The sequence below is a fragment of the Cavia porcellus genome, unplaced genomic scaffold (genome assembly GCF_034190915.1).
Source record: "Cavia porcellus strain 051 isolate PalLab524CR breed Dunkin Hartley unplaced genomic scaffold, mCavPor4.1 scaffold_11, whole genome shotgun sequence".
Taxonomy (NCBI): domain Eukaryota; kingdom Metazoa; phylum Chordata; class Mammalia; order Rodentia; family Caviidae; genus Cavia; species Cavia porcellus.
The window spans coordinates 20497284-20521686 of NW_026947494.1; the positions used below are offsets into that span (position 1 = coordinate 20497284).

Sequence of the window (24403 nt, forward strand, 5' to 3'; positions counted from 1 at the left end):
TATCTCCTCCTGTATTTATTTTAGTGAACATAAGTGAACTATTTCCAATATAAAGTTTTGATGTAAAAATAAATCTCATTGGCAGCAATTCAATTTCTTTCCATGCAGCTGAAAACAAGAGAGAAAAGCCTCATACCTAACCGACTGCATTGTTAAACCTTTCCATAGCACAACGTGGAGATTCTCCAGCCTCTTCTAATAATTCAAGGCTCTTAAAATCAAGCTAAATCTACGAGGATGAATGTGCTTTGTAAAAGCTTCAGGCCTGGAGTCACCTATTGAACAAACAGTGCTCACACCAATCTTTTTATGCTGACAGATGCTGCAGCTTATGTATAAATAAAGCTATAAAGCATTCCAAAGAAGAATCATGCTGAATAGCAGCAGGCATATATTTACCACCTGAGTCCACCTCAAAGGCCTTCAAAGAAATTGTACTATGACAAAAAGTGCATCTGCTATAAAGGATCTAAAAATGTATGCCCTGAAGGAAGGCCATTCCTTCATGTCACAGGCTCCTCTATGCCTCCCAAGAGCAAAGAACTTAAATCATTCTCTAGAAACCAAAGGCTTTCAAAAAACGGAAATTTCCTACAAGTGAAGGACAAGAATTTTTACTAATAAAGAACTAGGCATAGACAATAGAATCCTTCTGTCATAGGATTTGCTTTACCGTCCTCAGAATGGATTGTAAAAATCAGAAGTTAGTTTTCAGATGTAGAAAAGGCAGGTGCTGACTTTTCCAACAAATGTGTTCTAAAATCATAAGTTTATTATTAAGTCACAATTGTGGCCTTAATTTTAGATTAATCCTCCTCCCTGCGGTGTTGAAAAATATTTCTTAGCAAAAGAGAATTTTTCCATGAATGCAACATAACACATCAAATAATCACTTGTACCAGACACTGATTACGACATACTTTGGCATCTAGAATTAAACTGTTAGAGGCAGGGACCAAAAACCCATTCGTAAGAAGCACATTTATGTCCTGCTCAGGGTTTGGCTTGTGACAAACCTACCATAATTGTAGTGTGTAAAGTCTAGTAAAAACAAGTTCCTTATCTACTCTTCTCTTGTATTACCCAGAACAGTATAATGGAACCCTGACTGCTTGGGGTTCAGAAGGTAGACATTTCTGGCAGTTGCTTCACAGATTGATTTCATTTAAGGGCAAAAACCAGATTTAGTTCCTGAAAAGATGTAATTGACTTAGCTTCTCACAGACTCATAATTACTTCAACTAGCTTAGAAGTTAAATTTCTCAAAGTATCTGAAACGGAAAATGCAATTCCAAGCTCACTGGCCTTGAAGAAGGGTCTCAAATTGAGCACAGAAAACTACTCTGATTGTGGAATGGCAGATTTTTGGGTGGTGTTGTACTCAACCAAATATGGGACTACGGATTCAGATTCAGAAAGAACACATTTCCATAAAGACAAAAATGTTAAAAACAAAACCAAAAACATTCCTTAGCTTTAAAAGGCATGACCATTTTTATCTCTGATCAAACTAGATATTTGGGGGTTGTTTAGCCTTTCAGTCACACTGGTTAAAGATCTATTATTTTAGTCTGTGTCCTGAATAGGTTGCTTCTGGTTTGCCCAGACTCCTTGACATTCTGAGACTGATGATTCCGCCTTGATGCTTGCCTTCCAAAAACCAGAATAATTACTTCAAATAGTTGATCTTCATATTTGTTTAAGGATTAGCTTAGCATTTCAGATCTGGAAGATAAAAGCTTAATTTTTCACCATGACTCATTCCCAAATGGAGCCTTCATTTAAAAACATTTAAAGTAGCGGTATCTCATGCTCACCCCAGAATGTGATGAGAAACCTCCAACAGATTTGCATGAGCACGGACCTGTGATGTTACCTCTGGTCCAGACCTCAGGCATTATAAGAACCACTTTCAATTTGAATTTTGGCTGTTGCCATTTTGAATTTCTTAATGATTTTTATTTTTAACAAACCATTAGATATTTTACTTTGATAGTGGACTCCACACACGATAGAGACCATCCTGTGTGACCAAGACCTTTTACCATTTAAGAAAAATGTGGATGTGAACCCTGGCTGAGACAGCCTGCTATTGGATAAAATTTCATATATCACATGTACAATTAAAAACTGGATCTAAAAATGGAATAAATGGTTTCAATTCCTAATTTAGCATTTCATTACGATTTGAGCGAGCTAATAATATTCCTGAGGACTTAAGTACACTTCACTTGAATGAGGTTAATAAAAATATCAACAACAGGAAACTTAATTTTAAATTTTAAGAATGATTCCTGACACACAATGCTTACTGTTAACTACTATTATGGATACATACTTGGATTTTCTCATCTGTGAAGAAAAATAATAAATGCTTACATGTTTACCATTTAGTGATACAATTTCATGCAACAATTAACATAGATTTTTATCCACAGTATCCATGACACACACTTAACCTGTTTTATGTGCCCTCAAATATAAATATTTTAGCTGCATTTTTAGCTCATTTTTATTATGTAACATTATAGATTTACAGATACCGAAAGGTGGCAGAATATAATGCACTAAAATACTCTATTTTGTCATAAGGGTTATTTTAAACTAAAGATATTTTTAAAAAGCAAAAAAGCAGGTGGTAGACAGGCATTCTGATTCCGATTCTGATTCTCTTTCTTTTCTTCCTGAACACAGGGGATACGCCACGGAAAGGGTACTATTTTTAATACCCAGGCAGGCAACAGAGACAATTAAATTCTGTTCAAACTGACATCTTTAGTTATTTGTCTAGTATTGCCTCTCTTTGTTTACACTAGTATAAACATATTTTTGTTTGCCACATTTTGGGGTTTTCATTTTTTAGAAGCATCCCCTTTTACATAAAATTTAAATAAATTTGTCCTCCTTTCTCTTGTTAATCTCTGTTAATGTCATTGTAATTTTCAAGCCAAGTGAAAATTATGCCAGTAGATGTAATATTTTGTTTCCCATCCCATATGTCTAGTTATCTCTTAGTACAGTAAATAGCAAAAAGGAAAAAAAAAAAAAAAACAGATTTTTGAGAAAGCCTTTAGAATTTTAAATTAAAAGTTTTATAAGCATTGAAACTATTTTAACATGAAAAGAGCCTATAAATGTAAAAATAAATGAAAATAAACATAAACTGAAAACATTCATATATATATACATATATTCCAGACATAAAACACATCTTACTGATTTCAGCAGCTATAACAGTAAGATTATGCCATTGAGATAATTCTCGGTCAAGTGGTTTTGATGTATAAAGTGATCCATTTCCAGAGTGTATGTTAAATATTCTGTCAAGGTCAGTATGGCGATCCAAAGAAAATCTGAGCATACAGGGGAAAAAACACATGACAACATTATTGATGGTTTACAAAAGAAAACATTAAAATGTAGATATATATGTTGCTAATGATTACAGAAAATACTAACCTAAAAGTAATGTTTTATCAGTTTATCATGGGCATCCATTCACATGCTATAAAGTTGTCAATCCATTTTTCACTGAAATGCTGGTCTTCCAAAGTGAAATATATATATCACTAACTGATATATTTGGCCCAATATAGCATGCATCATGTATGATTACATTATCAACTGACTTTGGTGATTAAAAGACACCATGAATTACTACAAAGATTTATTGCAAAAAATCAACCACAAATGCTCAATTGTTGCAAGGAGAAAACTGGCAACAAATTTAATTTTATCAAACTAACAGGGCATTATTTGGGTGATTCACAGTTTATATCCACTTAGTTTCAGCCTTTTAATGACCTGTAACATTACAAAATGTGTATGTTTTATGAAGAAATCTAGTAAAAATAGTTTATATCTGAAAAAACTGCATACATCAGGATCAAATAAATTCCATGTATATTTCAATATCTGTGCTGCAAATTAATTGCAGGCATTTTGCTATATATCATTCTGATGCATAACACCAAGTTTAGCAATAGGGTTGATACAACTAGGTTATCTTTGTTAAAATACATAATATACCATTCACAAATATATCAAATTATTATTATCCCTTTATCTGGAATAAGTCAGAAATTTCATCTCAAGTTGATAAAATTAGTCTGTTTCTCAAAGCTTAAACATTACTTTTCCTTTCTTTTTTCTAGTCTTGTCCCCACTCAAACTAAAACACAATATATCACCCATCTCTATTTGTCACACTGTATTTGAAATTTAATTCATCACAATCTTAACACTGAAATTAAAATATGCAAAATACCAAACCTACAACTAGAATAGATACACTACCATATTGTCAAAGGAGCTCAGAGAATTTAATTCTCATGGTGAATATTTCTCCAAAAAGAAAGAGAAATCCTTGAGAACATGTAAATATATGATATGATGATTTACAAATATTCTTTAATTGAAAAAATTAATGAATTATATATTGGCAAGTCCCCTTATTTCTATACAAATTATAACACAAAGATGTTGACATAAATATATTGAGGTGAACATCAACAGAGCCAAAACAAAAACTACATGGTCATCTCAATAGATGCAGAAAAAACTTTCAATAAAGTGCAACACATTTTAATGATAAAAACCCTTAAGAAATTCGGAATACACAGTGTCTACCTCAATCTTATAAAGGCCATCTATGACAAACTAATAGCCAACACTATACTAAATGGACAAAAAGTGAAAGCTTTCACTTTAAAACCAGGAATAGGACAAGGATTTACACTATTACCACTCCTATTCAATATAGTTCTGGAATCACTAGCCAGAGCAATTAGAGAAGAGAGAGAAATAAAAGGAATATAGGAAAGGAAGAAGTTAAATTATCACTATTTGAAGATGACATGATACTCTATATAGAAGACAAAAAAAAACTCAATTAAAAGACTACTAGAGGTAATAAACAAATTCAGCAGTGTAGCTGGATACAAAGTCAACACTCAAAAATCAATAGCATTCTTGTACACAAACAAAAAACTCACCAACAGAGAAATTATGGAAATACTGCCTTCAGAATAGCATCTAAAAAAATGAAGTACTTGGGAATCAACCTAACTAAGAATGTAAAAGACCTATATGCTGAAAATTATGTTACACTAAAAAAGGAGATTGAAGAGGATATTAGAAAATGGAAAGATATTCCTCGCTCTTGGTTAGGAAGAACCAACATTGTCAAAATGTCCATACTTCCAAAACTGTTTTAAAGATTCCAATCAAAATACCATTAACATATCTCATAGATCTAGAGAAAACACTCTTAAAATTCATTTGGAAATAGAAGAAACCTAGAATAGTAAAGGCAATTCTGGGCAACAAAGGCAAGGTAGGAGGCATCTCAATTCCTGACTTGAAACTATACTACATAGCTACAGTGATAATAGGGCATGGTAGTGGCAAAGAAATAGAGAGGAGGTTCAATGGAACAGATTAGAAGATGCAAGCACAGCTGCAAAGACACTCAGCCACCTGATATTTGACAAAGGGGCTACACATGTTCACTGGAAGAAGGATAGCCTCTTTAATAAATGATGTTGGAAAAATTGGCTCTCCACATGCTGAAGACTAAAACTAGATCCATCCCTATAACCATGCACAAAACTAAAGTCTAAATGAATATATTGAGGTGAAAAGTATGTATTGCACTCCATTAAGTGAGGCTACAAGTTACAAAGCATATTTGTGGCACTGCCAATTTTTTTTAAAATAATGCATTATTTATAGATATATGAAATTGTCTAGATTGATGTGAACTTCACTGCTTAAATTAGTCCCTAGGATTTTTCCTTTTGTTTGTGAGTATTTTCTGACATGTTATTTCTAAATGCGGGAAACTGAACTGTTGTAAGTATGTAGGGTGATGGATGTCAGTTAGGTTGACTTTAATCATTTCACTTGCACTTTAAATATATATGATTTTACTTGTAAATTATAATCAATTATATTAAATAAAAAGAAATACTGCGTAAGTTTGCAATATGTAAATTAATATATTGCCTCTTATAAATCACATCAATGACTTTCCAAATCTGTTTTATGTTGTTCTTTCTTACGGGTCATAGATCAGTATAAAGAAGACAACATTTTGAGGGTTATGTTATACTATCATTAAGATAATAGTTCTTTTCTCAAACATTGTTCACAAAATATTTTCTAATTATCTTTTAGCAAATTATGCATTAACTTATTTTCATTTAAAAATAATTTCTATGATACATAATTTAAGTAATACCTTTGGTATTGCCTTAGTACCTGGGATATGTCATACACTTTATAATACAGCCAGTATGATCTGTTGATAGATGCAATGCACTACCAAAGCTATTGTATTTTATTTTACTTTATTTTGAATTTAAGTGATTGTCCTGTGGTATTCACTGGAAATTTGTTCCGAGGCCTTAGTGTATACAAAATATGCAGATATTCAAGTTTCTTATATAAATGGATCATTACTTTTGCATAAAATATTTTGTATTTCCCATAAACTTTAAATCATCTCTACATTGATTATAATATCTAACATGATGTAAATGTCATATAAATTGCAAATATACTGTGCTTTCCAAGGATTAATGACAAGAAAAAAATGTACATATGCTTTCTAGAAGCACAGTATCTTTTCCCAAAATCTACCTTGCTGTTGGCTGAACTGGAGGATGCAAAAGCTCCAGATATACAGAACAGAATGTATACTTGTGTGTATATACACACAAATACACATATGATATATTTAATTTATTTGGCTATATAATGAATATATATTATAGATGTGCATGTTCTATCAAAACAATATTATCCAAAAATATTTGTTCCGTTTTCTACATTATTTGTACAAAGTAAAGTATACCACAAATCTGGGAGCATATACTGTCGTTCATAAGCACTACAGCTCTCAATTCTGCTGCAATAATTATATGTAGAATTCTTGCTGGTCCTTAGAATTGTATCCTCATTACAAAATTTGTTATTTTTAAATAATCATAGATGAATTTTCACATATTATCAATTTATATGACGAGGTAAAATGTATTTCATTTTATGGTATATTTGCTTTAAATATATATTAATTTTCTGACTTATTACTACTTGTCCTAAATTTATTTCTTTAAAATATTACATATAATTTGTAATATTCATCATGAAATGAAGAATCCAGAATACAACTTGCAGAAACAAGTTAGAATGTCTGCCAAGAAAATGCATGGTGACTATTTAATGGGAAATTTTAAACATGTATATTGGTAATTTAGAACTCTCAAAAGAACAAATGCAAGGGATAAAGCAATTGAGAAGAAGATAAAAGGATTAGAAAGACATTTATGGGTAACTTCTGCTGGCAGACAGGAGTATTTTGTGATTATATATGTACTTTTCTTCTGCTGTGATTCTGTTTATAAATATGAAAATATATACTTATGGAAAACTACATGGGTTATGTATATATTTTCATATATTATAAAGTATAGTATGACTTTATTGAAAATTGGCATGATCTACAAGATTTTAAAAATTACTCCAACTAGAGTTCCGTGACACATAAAATTTAAGGTTCTATACATTAAGTATCTGCATGAAACTATGAATAAACTCAGAAATTGCATAATGAACATTTGAACTGATATTTCACAGGATTACATAGAAGCGAAATCAGCCTGCTGAAATTAGGGAGACAAATGCTATTCAAAAGCATGGTGGACTAACAGATTAAACATTCATGTTTATGCTGAATACTGAACACAGATGTATTAGTGCAAACGATAATGAAAACTTAAATCTTACTCATTTTAAAATGTGCTTTTCAAATCTCATATGCTTTTAAGTTGCCATATGAAAGAAAAACAACAACCGTTGAAATGACTGTTTATCTAGAAATGCAGAATTTTCCCAAGTAGCTAAAAAATAAAAACAAGGGGAAAACTTTCTTCCTGAGTTTGATAACTGGAATGCGAGTAATTTTTAAAATCATAATATAACACACTGCAGTATTGCAGTTGCAGCTTCAAATTGTTAGAAATCTTTTTGACTTCACGTAAATTCACATAAATTCACGTAAATTCACATAGGTTGATGAACACAAATATATGATTTGGCTACACTGTAAATGTACCACCAACAAAATATCCTTACTCTGTCCCAGGGATGAGAACAACAAATATTTTTAAGGACAAAAATAGATGACACCAAGCAGATATTAGCCTAAAGGATATGATAAGAGTGAGAAAATTATAAACTTTGTTCAGACCTGCCCCAAAGTAGAGACAATCTACCTTAAGTTGTGCCATATATAAAATATATATGCAAATATATTTATATTTTTCCATACATTTATATCATATACAGAAATTGAATTGCTCTATACATATAGAAATTTATATATATATATATATGTATATATATATTTTTTTTTTTTTTTTTTTTCTTCAGCAAGTAACTCCTGTACGTTTTCGTGCATTACACGCTTAAAATGCCTTAAATAAAATTTCACTGTCTCTGTGTAATTCAGTTCCCTCCTTTTCATCTCGAAGCAGCATAATTACCTGATAGGGCTGGAGGTAGAATCTGGGTCCCTCGCCATTACAGTGCCTATGATGGTGCCTACTTCAATGTCTTCATGAATCTCAAACAGATAGGAGGATCTGCTAAAAACAGGGGGCTCATCTACATCTTCTATAGAGATTTTCACAATTGTGGTGTCTTTGAATGGCCCGAGGTAATAAAAACGAGGATCCACATGGGTGTTTTCTGCTTCAACCTTTAAGGTGTAAAGTCTTCGACTCTCATAGTCAAGTGGCTATATGAAGAAATAAGTCATCAATTTAGAGTGAAAGAAATTGTGTACTATGTCACTCAAAGTTGCAATATGGTTTGTAAAATCCCAGTAAAGTTCTACCAAATTGTTCATTAATTAAAATAAGAAAAAGTAATACAGATAATAACCTATTTTTAAATATTATCTAGGTTCAGTTTTTTACAGGCTTATGTATTCAACATATAATACTTTAGAACATAGGGAATGAAATTTTATTTTTTAGAAAAATTCAGATAATATTATGAGATTATCTCATAATGTGGTGACACTACAAAAAGTGTTCTGGTGGATTGAATCTTATCTTTTGTGTGTTGCTGTATTGGATATCGTGAATTTTTTTCTAAGCAAAAATTCAGTCATTCTTTAAATTGTCAGTTATTTAAAATTTATCCCATATGGGTTTGGCTTATGGTATGGTGTAAGCTTTAAAAAATTTTGAAAATAACATAAAATTTGAAACCTTAATTGAAACGCTGATAAAAAAGAAGTTTTATATGGGAAAAGACACAATCCATAGAGATTTGATAGTTTGATATTTTAGTACAACAAAAGAACTTTAAAACTGTTTATAACTTGGTTGTCAGAAGTATAAAATCAAGTCTTTCATTTCACACTCTTAAAGATATGTTTTATTATCAGTGATAAACATCGTTAATGGAAACTTAATCAATCTGGCTGAGAAGCTCTATATTCTGTTTCCATTAAAGCTATCTGCCGGTCACAAAAAATAAGAGCTGCTTCAGGTTAGTATCTGTCTTTACCTTGTGCTTTGAAAAAATAGTTAGAGATAGTTCGATTATTGTCCAATACCTGATTGGTCAGTGGGTGCATGGTATTTCTTTAGGACCTAAATTTCAATGTGGCTTCTATTTTTCTTGAAATAATGACATGGACTCTACACTTAAAAGGGACTAGTTGCCTTTAAATTGCACCACTGAACATATGTTAGTAGAAAAGCTTAATTTATATAGCAGAGGGAGAATGTGAACAATTAAATTATGTCCCAATTCATTCTGTCTCTTTTTATTAGAAACTCTAATTATTGCTTCATACATCTGGGCAGCATTCTCCTTTCTATGCCTCCAACTGTGATGATATATTGCCATTATTAGCTATTAGCTATTTTTAAAGAACACAGTGTTATTATGGTGGGTTTTTATTAATATCCTCAGAAATATAATTATACATATATTAAATTTAAAATTTTATAAAAACTTCTTTTCACATTTAAATCAATAGAAAAATGTAGTCAACAGGTTTAAAGAACCTTTTGGTTTCATATCCTTCTTACTTGTTTATACTATAAATTACATTTAAACATATGGTGATATTTCCTTATTTTTAAATTAAAAAAATTTTTTTTTCTTTGTACTGGGAATTGAACTTAGGACCTTGCCCTTACCGGGCAGGTACTGTGCACTGAGCTTTATCCCTGGTAATATTTCTTTTAATGTATACTACATGAGTACCAAGTGTATAATAAAATCTTTATTCTCTAGGCATATAGACACTTTTTTAATGCAGAAGCTGTGCACCTTTTTAACAGTTATGATGCCTTCCTGTGTGTCCTTCTCGGTTATAATGTCAAACATCTCAGTTCCATCGCCATCAATAATTCGGTATTCTACTTCCGCATTTTTCCCAGTGTCCGCATCAGTTGCTTTTACACTTCCAACAGCTGTGCCAACAGGGGAGGATTCTAGAACACGAAGATGGATAGTGTCTATAAGAAATAAAGGGAAAAATAGAAGAAAGGTGACTGAAGACATCTGTAAACAGAATATCTAAAAAGCTATGTTTAAGAGGTTGTTATGAATTTTAAACTCTTTTAAATGTTTATATAAATGTAGAACGTATCTACTATGCTTATAATTAAAGACTTGGAGCAGAAAAAGTAGAAACTTTGAGGGCTTTGGTCTGTGCATATTAATATGAATAATATGTATCAATCTCTAATAGTATTACAAATTCTAGTTCTAAAAGTGAACTTGATTTCTATTATAATTTTTACAGATCTCATTGGAATTCAACCTGTACACAGATGTGCTGATATTACACACATATCAATCATAAACAACCACAGGATATCGTGGTAGCTAGCGATTACAAGGAAAGCAATTACATACAGGACACAGAATTTTCAGAATTATGTTATAATAGTTACCCAAGGAGTCAAAAACAAAGGAAGCACAGGAAATCTTTCCACCCCATAAGACCTAGGGAATCTAGCCAGAGTGCTTGAATCCTATGTCAATATCCTGCATGAGTTCAGCTGAAGACCTAGAGCCCACAGCAATGCCTCCCACAAGTCCAACTAAAGGCCTAGAGCCCACAAAAATGACTCATGCAAATCTGTTTCATGGATCTGCCCTGGGAAGGATCCAAGGTCAGTGGTGGAAGTTACAGAGTCAGGAGGAAAGCTCTGTTCTGGTAGGTTGAGGGTTCAGCACTGGAGCCAGGAAGCAATGCTCAAAGTGAGGACCAGGGCTCCTCTGAAAAGTACCACAGCCGTCCTCGGTGACAATGGGGTCCTGAGTTGCTCTGATGATGGTAACACCTGAGTTCATATCATATCCAGCATGATAAAAGCTTCTCCTGGAGACTGAACAGTACATCATCTTCACCTCTGGAGCCAGGAAGCATTAAAGTAAATACCAGAGCTTCCCAAAAGTGAAGAGCAGACATTCTCAGTGCTCCTCTGACAATCAGAACAGCCAAGTTTGTATCAGGAAAGAAGTCTGACAAGCTCCTCAGGAGAACCAACAGCAACAGAAGAACCAACACCACCATGGAGAACCAACAGCACTACCCCTTCCTCTCCAGTTCTCTTTTTTGTCTTGACAATAATTGTCAGGTGGGCACCAAGCTGATTGAGTTCAGCCGGTATTACGAGTTGACCACCAGTTATCAATCAACCACAGATACACAGGTAGCATTTTAATTTAATACTCCCTACTCTGTTATATTTAGTTATTTAAATTTTATACTCATTTTAGCTGCAGAGAAGTACATAACAAAATCTTAAGAACTCAGCCAAAATATGTAGGAACCATATTGCTATTTATGACAGAAAGAATCAAGATAGTCTCTAGGAAAAATATAGATACCTGTCATAGTGTCAGAATAAAAACACTAAATTCTGACAAATTCTTCTTCATTCCGTGCACAAAAAGAATTTATCTAAGCCCTTGTACCTAGATGTGCTTCCAGCATGAATAACCTCTACTACTAATGAGATTTATGCTTTAGCATTTGGTCATAAAGTATATAGTTCTGACAGATTAATTGAGTGTAAGCACACTTCTGATTATAGTACTTTCTTGCTCATAAACCTTAAGTAATTCTTCTTAATATACGTGATAATGTCCAGAACTCTTAGGTAGTCATGATAGTGTCTAGGTATATCTTAGCAAACATATTTTACCTTTCGTCACATCCATGAAATATTTGCTTCAACCTGGACTATTCCATTTTTCTGATCAAAATTTAATTGCTTTCTTCAATCTATGCATGTTCCTCATGGCCTTTTTGTGCATGAAATTATTTTCTGTTACTCTCATATAATTATAATGCAGTTTGCACGTTGACAAAATGATATTGCTATGTGCTGAGTGTTCAGCAGCTATGCCATACCAAGGAGAAGGACCTCAGAAGAAATAAACTTGCTGGCTACGTGGTTTCTTAATTCTAACCTGGATAACTGATAAAATCAGTTTCTGTTGTTCAGATCATGGGTCGATGGGGCTTTGTGGCAGCACTAGAGTCACTAATACAATGAAGAGGCATGTGCTTCTACTTGATTTTAGAACAAAGTTCCTAGCAGATGTCAATAAAATTCAGCTCCTCTCACATTCTAGTGTCATCCTGTACTTTTCTACCTTTTTTCTCTGGCTCAGTTTTCCATCGCATTACTGGAGAAACCTCTTAACTTCTACCCTGGCTTCTGTCTTACTGTATCTTTCTTCTCATACACTCTGGGCTTTGCCATCTCCCCTCAGGCCTCCCAGAGCATCCTGATGGCTCCTTTCTATTGCATTGATTCCTCTGCTCACTTCCTTCAGGCGTCTGCTCAACTGTGAGGTCCACAGAAACTCTGCCTTGTATTTGATGTGAAAAAGTTAATCAAGATAGCACGCTCAGTCACACTTCCCACTACTTGCCAATGCTAAGCATTATGCTATTTACTTACTTATTTGTGTGAACCAAGAGAACACAAAACAAATAGGCTTTTTGTAGTTTTTCGCCTTTTTGTTCCCTATAGGGTCCAAATGAGTATGGTAGCTACTATATAATTATTTGGATATTGGATAAATTATTTGGATATTTGATATTGAATATAAGCTTCCTCAGTAATCTACTAACTCCTTTGGTATTTATTAGTATTTATTTTCAGTCCAAATTAGATCCATGTAGCTCCATTTGAAAACACTTATCCTATTCTTGACAGTTTTAACTTTTAACTGCTCCTAGTTCACTTAAGGTAAAATAAAACATCCATTGGCTGGATATCAATAACTTAGCTTACTCCTTGCTTTCTTCATTAATATTTTCCAGGGTCATTTGTTTCCTTAAAGTTTTGCCATCACGGTTCACTTACTTGCATGTAAAAGATTTCCCCTTCTTTCGAAAGATGTCCTCATGCAATTCTGTGTGGTTGCATGTTCTTGTTTCTTTTAATATAAATCTATATCATCATTCTTCTATTATAGGACACCATCTAGCCTTCTTACTGAAATATCATTTGTTTAAAAAAAAGTAAATCTCCTAGAATCATTACCTTAAAATATTCATTACACTATAGGAAAAATTACCTTTATAAAATAGAAAAAATGACATCACTGTACTAATAAAATACTTCATTATTAAAGTCATATGTTTAAATGTTTTATTTTATTTTTCAAGTACTATACATCACATCACTGGTAAAATTTTCATACTCATTACTACTTTTAAATCCAGAACATATAGGCAATGCAGTCATGCAAATATCTTTCCATCAAAGATCAGTTAACCTGAACAAAAATTATAACTGTATGCAATATTTACCATAATACATGTAAATAGGATGGGTAAGTTGACTGGTATGTCTTTACAACTTCTAGGCACCATATAAGGTATACAGACATATTGTTACCCGAAGACACTTGTCTTGAGAACATGATTCTCAGTGCAGCAATATTCAGATTTGAAATGTAGAGAGCTGATTGAATCATTATGATGTCAATTTCATCAATGGATTAATCAAAGATGAATGGTCTATTAGAAGATGGGGTCCAATTGTAAAAAGCAGGTCATTGGGAGTGTGCCATTGAAGGGTATAACCAGTCCCAACCTCCTCATCTTCTCTCTCTCTCGCTCTCTCTCTCTCTGTTTCTCTCTCTCTCTCTCTCTCTCTCTCTCTCTCTCTCTCTCTCTCTCTCTGTTTCTCTGTCTCTGTCTCTGTCTCTGTCTCTCTCTCTCCTTCTCTTGTCTTCTCCTCTCCACTCCTCTCCACTCCTCTTCTCTCCTCTCCCTCTCTCTGGCTCTTCCCCTATTTTCTGCTTCCTGACTGATATGAAGTGATCAGCTTTTCAATGTTATACTCCTCCATCATTATTTTGCATTATGTTACCATCACTGCACAAGCCTACAACCAATGGAGCCCACTAACCTTGGACTGCACCCTCTGAAACTATGAGTGAACACAAATCGTTCTTCCATTAAATTGTTCCAGCACGGAAAAGGTGACCAATGCAACTACCTAAATTATACTTTGAATGTTCCAAGGAGTGTATGCCTAATATTTTCTCATGATTGGATTAAGTTTATATATCTTTCTGGAAGATATCACAGAAGTGATATGCTCTGAGTGCATCATATTTTATCAGGGATGTGGGATGTCAATTCTGTCTTATAACTGAAAAAAATTTATTAGCTTAATGCATTTCAGTCAGTTTTCTCATTGCTAAATTACTATATTTTTGTTTCTTTTTCTTGCGACAAATGCTTTGAGTTTTATCACATACCTTGTTTCTGCTCGAAAATATACAATTAGGTTTATTAATCAGTGATCTTGCTTGCAGTAAAGTACTTTGAAGTTTTAGGAGCATGATTTGATATTATCTGGATTGCAATACACATTTATGTTTGAATTTCTGGTAAGGAAAAATCATTCTTTACAATTTTAAAAGTTATTTTACTATTTATTAATATTACTATATACTTCACTATCATTTATGATATTCTACACACTATAATCCAGAAATATGGTTATTTATACATTCAGATTTTTTGAGATTTGGGCAGTGAGTGATCTTTGTGTTTGACTTTGGTGTCTTTGAGTTATGTTTCTTCATTCTTTGACATGTTTCCTAAATTCCTGTTATCCCAAGACATTTTAGATTCATCTGCAATGTTCCCTAACACCAAAAATTGATCAGGTTTCCCAAGTGGTTTTGATTTCATCTACTGAATAAAAAATACTTTTTAATTATAGCATAATATTTCTGAATCAAAAAGGGAAATGTTTGCTTCAAATATGTAAATATATGAGATGCATGAGAAAGTTACCTATTTGTATTTTAAATAAGAAATATGATTTTCTGTTTTAACATAGAATTTAAATAACTATGTTATTCCTTTTTAGCATGTTAGTGTCAGAGAAATTTTGAATACCATTACTTATAATATTAATATAAGACATTTCATATTAAGAAAAATCTTATATACTAATAAAAATAAGATTACTCAAACAGGAAAGCTAACATTAAAACTGAATACATCTGTCTATTTTATTATTTCATATTTGCAAATGGTTTCTCAGGTTTGTTTAAACTTTTGCTGCTAAAAAACATCTAGAAATTTATGGCATTGATATGACACAGTCCTGACCAAACACCGATCATTAACATCATTATTTTCTACTTATATGAAATGCATCTTCTTGGAGAATTATAGTTTCTAAGTCTAAGGATTCAAAGATGGAGATTGAGATATCTTTTCCTGAGATAGAAGCTGTGATATCAGAGATTAATACGGTCATTTAAAAAGTTACAAATAAGCCTGATTAGACAGTATTTGGAAATTTGATCAATGAAAGAAAATGGTAATTACATTGATCATAACAAACTGACTCAGACTTGCTTTCTGATAATGTAAGCTAGATAATTTAACACAATATTTAACTGAAAAGCAATTAGCTGTGTTATAAGATGAACTATACATACAAAGTAAAATAATACAATACAAAACGAAAAGAAAGGAAAATATTAAAAAAGTGGACAATCAAAGCCTACTTTGGCCTGAAAACATTTTCCATCTTCATAAAAGTGTTCTTTATTGTTATGGGCTCTTGAAGCAAGTCCAGGTAATCCACAGAGTGGTTACTCAAGCAGCAAACAATGTCTCCTATAGCACACCTCTCAAGAGCTTTGTGCTAAGTGTAAGGGCAACTCGAGAGCGGCCACCCTTGACAGCTTAGATTCATAGTGTGGACTCAAATTACCTGCTCTACCTTTATGTTTACAGATACAGACAGCTATAACTTCTGCAGAAGAGGGATGATGGTCTGGCATCCAGGGCATATGGAGGGTAGGATCAGACAGTTTATAATTGCTTCAGGGAGAAACTATGAAGGTAAAAGAATTCTACCCCACTCATGCTTCCTGGGAAGGCCCTTCTTGACTGGCTCTCATATCTTTCTCTTTCAAGAGCCTTTTACAAATATAAGGAACATTAATAAGTCTGCAAAATATATTACATTCTAAGGAAAATATAGTTATAAGTGCTTGTCTGATAAAGTCATAAACAAATGAAAATGATAGGGTCCACACCATAAAGATATAGATCAGTATGTCAATGGCTCTCTGGAGACACATAAATCTGTGTGAATAATATTTACATATCAATATTTATACACAACACATGTATATATTTATACATATATGTATGTGTACATATATACATATGACATAAACAGATTTACAAAGACAAAATTTTAGTTTAAAGCTGTCTTTGTTTAGCTATCCATAATTCTAACCACATATACACATATGTAAATATTACCAACATACAGATCAGTATGTTAATGATCATCGGTTATGAAAGGATTTCTAAAACACAAGATAATTCATAAACCATAAAATGCTAACAAATCATTCCATACTTAATATAGTAGCAAAATTAAGTTCTGAATAGAAAACTATTTGCAGTAGGGTAAACAAACAAGATAAGTAGAACGGAGTACTTTGAATCTTAACTGGGCAAATGCAAATTAAGGTGATGATGTTATACATATTTTTACACAAAATTAAGTCTAATAATATCATGTATGAGTTATGAAAGAAACTACTATGCAAAGCTGCATTCTGATATTTTTGCACAATGACTTCACAATTACTTGTATTAGTTTTCTAGGATTGCTGTGAAAAAAAATAAGTAGGGGATATATTATAATAGAAATGTTCTGAAAACCAGTCTAGCATGGTCATGCTCTCTATAACCTCTTGAAAGAATCCTTTCTTGACTCTTCTAGGTTCTGAAGTTTGGTAGAAATCTTTTGTGTGCTTTGGTCTATAGGTACATTACTCCCATTATTTTTGACTTCCAATTGTGTGCTCACATTCCTTCTGTGCATATCTAAGCCTCTGCCATAATTCTAATTATTCCCTTTGATAAGACATCATGGAATATATACTTTGATGTGGTTACTTTAACTCAACTTTCTCTATAAACATCCTATTTCCAAATAAAGTCATATATTGCATAATAAGAATTGGGAATAAGAATTATTCTTAATAAGAATGAAGATATATATATATATATGTGTGTGTGGAATACTACTCAACTACCAAAAAAAATTGTGAGAGGTCTGTTAAGCTAAATATTAAAATAGCTGAAGTTTACCAAGATACAATTACAGAAATTTCACATAAAATTATTGCTTTGTCTGTACCGACTCCAAAAAAGGAATATAAATATTACATAATTTTAAAATGTATAGAAAAAAAGATGATGAGGTGAATGGAAGAGAAGGGGAGAAATGTAAGAAACAAAGCAGGATGAAAAATAAAGATGGGTATGTATATGTATTAATTCAAAACAAGATATGTAAAATTATGCGCTGCAAACATGTATTATTAAAATTTTAAAATATGTATTGTTTTGAAAATGAAATGGATCCAAATGCCAAAAGTATGCAAATAGACAAAGAAGCCATGTGAAAACCATGCATATAGATAAATGTTATCAGTAAATACTCACTTATCTCAATATAAGGCAGACATAAAAATTGTGAGCTGTTTTTATGCTTAAAACTACAAGTGATTCTAACATATATATGATTCAGTAATAATATAACTCAGAAAATTATAGTTTGACACAATTTTTAATATATATATTCATGACTGTGGAGATGAATCAACATATGTTGGGACACCAAGTATTGAGGTCTCTGAAAGTGAAGCTTTGATCTGCCAAATTGAAGTGAATGTTATAGGATCAGTCATGAAATCAGGTGCACACACAGCATATAAAATAGTTCAGTAAATAGCAAACAGTTTAGTTTAAAGTTTGTTTCCTTGAGGATTAGTGCTATGACCAAAAAAAAAACTATACATATACATAACAAATATATTGCAAACTATAATGAAAACATTTTCAAAACTGAATTTTAAAACTTTCTTATTTTAGAGATGACTAGGTTTCAGTAATCAAAAATATGCCACACTGCAATATATTAGGAGTATGAGAGAATGAAATCAACAATAAAATGCTCCTTTTTTCAATTAATTTTACAGGCACAGAGATTTCACGGTACCATGTCTGGGAACTTGTTCTCTTGCTTTGTATATTTAGCTTGAACTTCCTGAGAATGCTTACTCTGTATTCTTAGATACGTCAGATTCTGAAAGTCTGTAGTTGCCATATTAGCTCGGGTCAAATATAGAAACCTATACATCATTTCAATTCTTGAATTGTGCAGTAACAATATTTATTAGAAGTTATATTTCATTTATATCAGATTCAGGTTATTTGTATTAATTTTTAGTATGCCTTCAGACTTGCACTAGTAAGTAATTTTGGTGCATTGGCTCACATTAGTAATGAGGCAAATTTTATAACGTTTAAATATGACCACATTAAGGATTTCCTCTTTAGTAACATTATGGTACATTAATATATATGGATAAGATTGTGAGTTTATATATTTTTCCAAAATCATCCATGAAGGTATGATTTAAACCTTTCTGAATCACCATGATTAATTTTGAAAACTTTATTCAAATTAATACAAATTTTATTTTTCTGGCCAGTAATCCAAGAGACTTCATATAAGGATAAATATTTGTGTATGCACACAAAAACACCTATCATACCTATATTTATTATATGTCAATTTCAGTTGCTAATTCATTCAAAACATTAATCTTCCATGCATTACCTGCATATTGGAAATACATTTATACTTAAAGATTATTTTGGGATAAGGAAGATTGGGTCATTCAATATTAAAAAGTACATTTTTATGTCTTAAATACATGGAAATGATTTGTTGACACTTTGTCATTAATTTCCCAGTTTTTCATGTTTCATAGAAGCCTCTCAGTTTGTCAAGCAAATGGAAATTGCTTTAATTGAGAGTCAGACTGTTCTCCAGCTAAGGGTGTTTACCATATAGAGTAAGAAGCAGTGGAGAACTGGAAAGGGGGCAAAAATTATTATGCACACACTGACAGAGGCAGTGGAGCACCTGTCACCCATCTTAAGTTTAATTTCTCCTAAAAGACATCTATTTGCATGCTCCTTATTTTTTATCTCACAGTTGATGGAGCTTTAATTATGTGGTATGCTTTCCTATCAATTCTAATTTATAGTTGTTTTAAATTCATTCCCAGGTGTCAGATTGAATCATCTGCTTCTCCTTTAATGTTTAGGGCAGATAAATATTTCTTCCTGGTGAGTATGCTTTTGGTTTGGTTATCTGCTTAAGCACTAAGGTATGAATGTGAAAAGACAAGTAATTGCCATTTCTGTTTCTCAATACAGAAAGCTGTACCAAGAAAGGAAAAATCTAGGAGACAATATTAAAGAAAATTTCCTAAGAATTGAGAAAAATATATATCTATTTAAGTAAGTGCACTTTCAGACTGTTACTGACAACTTCATGTAACACATTGTCATTATTAATAATTTCAAACAATTTTGAAGCATTTCTGGTTTTTTAGTATTTAAGATTGATATTCCAGGTCACTTGTTCTACTTTACATTTGATCAATAGTGCTTTTGCACTAGAATATTAAAAACACTGCAGATTTGTGCTCTGGAATTATAAAAAAAAATATAGTTCAGTATAAGGTTTTGGAAGAAACATAAAAAAACACAGCAAAAGCAAGAGATGTAACAAGGTGACTTTCCTGAGAACAGCCTCAACAAAAAGACAATCCAGAAACAGAGGAAGAGAGGAACCAGAAGAAACTGCTTACTGCCAGGATTTGAGCTTAGCAGCAAATAGTTCCTCTTTTATTTTGTTGATAAAAAACAATGAGGTTCAAACAGATATAGTTTGTCTTTTTCCTTTGTTCCCTGTCCTTGTTTTGCATTCACATTTACATAAGAACTCTATTTTTCCAGAGTTGAGATAAAAAACACCCCATATGTGAATCAACAAAATAATTTAACATTAGTTTAATTTTTTTTATTTGCTTTGTGCGTAATCTTATTGAAACATCTCTGTGCTGCATAATAACCTCAAACAATACTTTGCTTTAAGAAAAACGACACAATTATGCACGTTTATAAACCATTCCATTGTATAATGTTTAAAAGATGTTTTTTAATGAGCTTAACAGGAAGAAATTAAAAACAAGATAAAGCTCCTTGGAGGCAACTGCAGAGTAGTTAAGGAAATTATGCAATGCTAAATGGGCATTTAGGAGAAACAGGAGAGTTGAAAGTCACACTAGAGACTGACAAACTACTAAGACTTTGGAAATTGAAGATGTTCACCAGAGGAAAGAAAGAAACCTAAATTTGTGAGCACTTGAGACGTGATCACTGACTTAGCTTTCGGCACTTAAGTTAAATTAGAGCAAAAAGGGATTCTGCTAGATATGTTAGTTTCCTGTTTTTGCTACTGAGGCAAGCAACGTGATAGAGATGACAGAGCTTTTAGATAAGCTGTCATTGATCCCTAGAGTCTACAGAATCTATCAGGTTGCTTTCACTGAAATTGTCTTCAAGATACTTGCTATCAATAGATACACAAAACTGCAGTTTGAGGAGACATAAAAAGGTACACAAGTTGGAGGAGGTAAACATAAAATATGTATTAGTCATACATGAATATATTACAGTGTTGTACTATGTAGTCCCTTTAGAATGTCTTAAAATTGAAGTGTGCTAAAAAATGTAACTGTCTACGTAGATCTAAACATACTTCCGTAGCTATTTTGTTAACCTATATTTATATATCTCTGCCTACCCAGGGGTATTGTCCAAATTCATTCTTTATAATACCACAGTATATAGGGACTTTGAATCTCACTATACAAAAGGCAAAGGGATTTGGTCAAATTTCCACTGAAATTACTTGTTATTCTTTGGAGCATTTTGTATTACATGTGCAAAACCATGTTTTCATAGGTTCTATCACCCTAAACATTTCACTGAGACCTTAAATGTTAATGTTCACTTATATATCACAGCGTGTGTCTCAGACTGTCATATTTCACTAACTACTACTGCTTTTACAATGCACTACTTTTGAGGTATCTGTCTCAATTCAAAATGTTAAAATTGAAAACTCTCTTTAAGCAAACTCTCCAGTAGATTGCTTTAAAGTATGTTTTTTATTGATATTTTAGCTTTTATCTTCTAAATCTTTTAATTGATTTAGTTATAAAATCCTATAGATAACATAACTTGAATATAACATAATCCCAAATCTCTCTTCTCCTCAGCATTAATTCAGACTGTCATTAATTCATGCCCTTCCTACCTAAGATCAGTCCAAATAAAAGACTATTCCTGATAGTCTGAACAAAAAGCCCTTAGGTAATCATGTACTGTGTATTATCTTTATATCCAGATCTTTTCATGATGCTAATGGTATCTATATTTCTGTTTTCAGTTTTCACAATTTTTCTTTTGATCCCTGGGGCCAACCATGCAAAATTATACTTTTGTTTGAATATTAACTTTGTTCATTCTGTTTTCTTTAACAAAAATAGACTTCCACTGCATTTTCCTTATTTTCTGCAAGAGAAACTTTGTGTATTTAGAAAAGATTTTAAAGAATTTTCTCTTTCCTTGTCCACTTACATCTTTAAAAGTTTATTATTTTATAATTTAGGATTTATTTGAAAATACTGAAGTATCTTATCTCATTAATCAGTACTTACATGTTTGTATATTTTAAAATACAGACCCAATAGGTATATTTACTTATTTTATGCATAATGCAGTGTATTTGTACATCTACAAATACAATATATGAATACAGATACAAATATATATTCATACAAACCAGCAAGAAGACAATAAGTGTAAGATAAACTGACAAGCTGAAAAGTAAAATACACATATTTCTGTGTATGTATAAGAAAAAGTTTCTGTATACTCTAACCAAATGCAAATTACTTGTGAATGTATCCTATAAATTTCTTATCAGTAAGATTATAACAATTTATTATAATTTTCCACTGTAGATTTAGCACAGAATGGCGTTTATTCACTATTTACAAAATAAAACAATAAACAATGCTTTAGTAGCATCGTTTCTTTGTAATTGTTAAAAAACTAAAGGCATTAGGATCATGAGGAAACTTCCTGTAGATTTCTGGAGATATCTTAGTGGTCAAAGTAAAAATCACATCGATTCTAGGCAATTTGTGTATGGAAGAGTTTTAAATACAAATATATTAATTTTCCTAGATAATAAAAAAGGAAAATGAATCATTTTAATTTCGTTTCCTTCTTTCTCAAACTGAAGCAACTTCCTTGAGACATACCTGACAGTTGCTCTAGTTGAAAAGAGCTTGATAGCTTTAAAATATGCAGATCAGCCTGGGGCCTACATTACCTTGGGATTCCTGGAGAGGAGAGGTTGACTCTATTTACAAAGTGAAAATCAGCACTTATTAAATCGAGTCCCTATTGTACCAGGCAGGGATTATTGTAGTCTCAAAGCTCACTGACTGTACGTGTCTTAAGTCCTTATGTATATTATAAAAAAAAAGAAAAAAAAGAAATTCCTTGAAAGACCTTGTCTAGTGCAAAATTATTTATCTTTCCAAGTAGTATAAAGATCAAAGGAAAAAGGTCAGTGATGTTTGGTCCTACAATCACAGAAGTACCAACCAATAAAGATCTGATTGTCTATCTGTATGTCAGCACAGAGGCATTTTAAGAACTCAGTTTGCCCTGTTTAAAGTTAGCGCTGTGACCATGATCCAAGTATGAGTAATAAATCATGGGATTAAATAAAGATGGATATTCTAACAAAAATAAAATTTTTTATACCAAATTCCTTCCCAATATGGTGCTTAAAAGCATAGAATTGAGAACCAAATTACCTGATTCCTAAACTTCCTTTTATATTTTAAATCTAGTCTTATGAATTGGGGTCATTTGTAGGAAAATGAATGCGCTTTGAGGCCATAATGCTAAATGGTTTTTCTTATATGAGAAATCCTAACTGCAAATGAAATATGGGCAACAGGGAATAGGGAGCCAGATCCTTCACCAAAGGGAAGGGGACCAAAGATGAGGGTGGGGGATGGAAGAAGAGAATGAAAAAAGAACTAAAATGTGTTACATACAAGTACCAACTCACCAGGAGAAATGTAACCAGTAGGTACTGCAGGTATATACTAATAAAACAAGGAAAGCAGAAAAAACACAAAAGTATTGATTAATAAAGAGAAGTACAATATATACTTCTTTAAGATATTGTGATGATTGTGATGATATTGTGATGATTCTATATATAGAATTATAATATACACTTTGTTAAGATATTGTGATGATTAAGTTATTTTATTTTGTTCTACTCAATATATTCAATGTATTCAATATATTCAATTTATTCAATATATGCTATAACCATTTCTATTTTTATTACATTTTACAGTCATTGTGTTTTTATTTGGAACAAAACATATAATCTATATTTACATATTTGAATGGCATAGTATTAGAAGTCAAAGACTGTTCTATATTTCAAGTCTCAGAAAATCTGTTGATTCTTTGTAGTATTTCCTGTGCAATCAGGGCTTTGTTCATAAAGTCTTTGCCTATACTTATGTCTTCAAGAGATTTGCCTAGTCTACCTTCTAGATAAAATAAGATAAATAAATAATCATATATAGGTACAAAATGATCTTCATAGTCTGAATGATTCTGGAATCGTGTACTATTGCTTCTGAATTGGTTAAAGATTTTTTTGATCTCTACAGATAATTTGATGTAAAATACAGATGGCATTGAAATAGAAATAGAAGTCACGCAAATTTTATTTTTATTCTCAAAGATCTCCCTAATATATAATTTATCTTAATAAACTTTCCTATAAATGGGAAAAATTTTCCCAAATTTTCAAAACTAATA

General features: G+C 32.0%; 1 protein-coding gene across 1 annotated transcript in view; it reads right to left on the reverse strand.

The window, feature by feature from the left end:
• Window positions 1-24403, reverse strand: part of Cdh10 (cadherin 10) — a 161223-nt gene that overhangs the window by 15415 nt on the left and 121405 nt on the right. Inside the window, exons 6-8 of the mRNA XM_063258018.1 lie at window positions 10354-10541; window positions 8547-8800; window positions 3217-3353 (exon numbers count right to left, since the gene is read on the reverse strand). Coding sequence (XP_063114088.1) covers window positions 3217-3353; window positions 8547-8800; window positions 10354-10541 — 579 coding nt within the window. The remainder of the gene's footprint in view (window positions 1-3216; window positions 3354-8546; window positions 8801-10353; window positions 10542-24403) is intronic.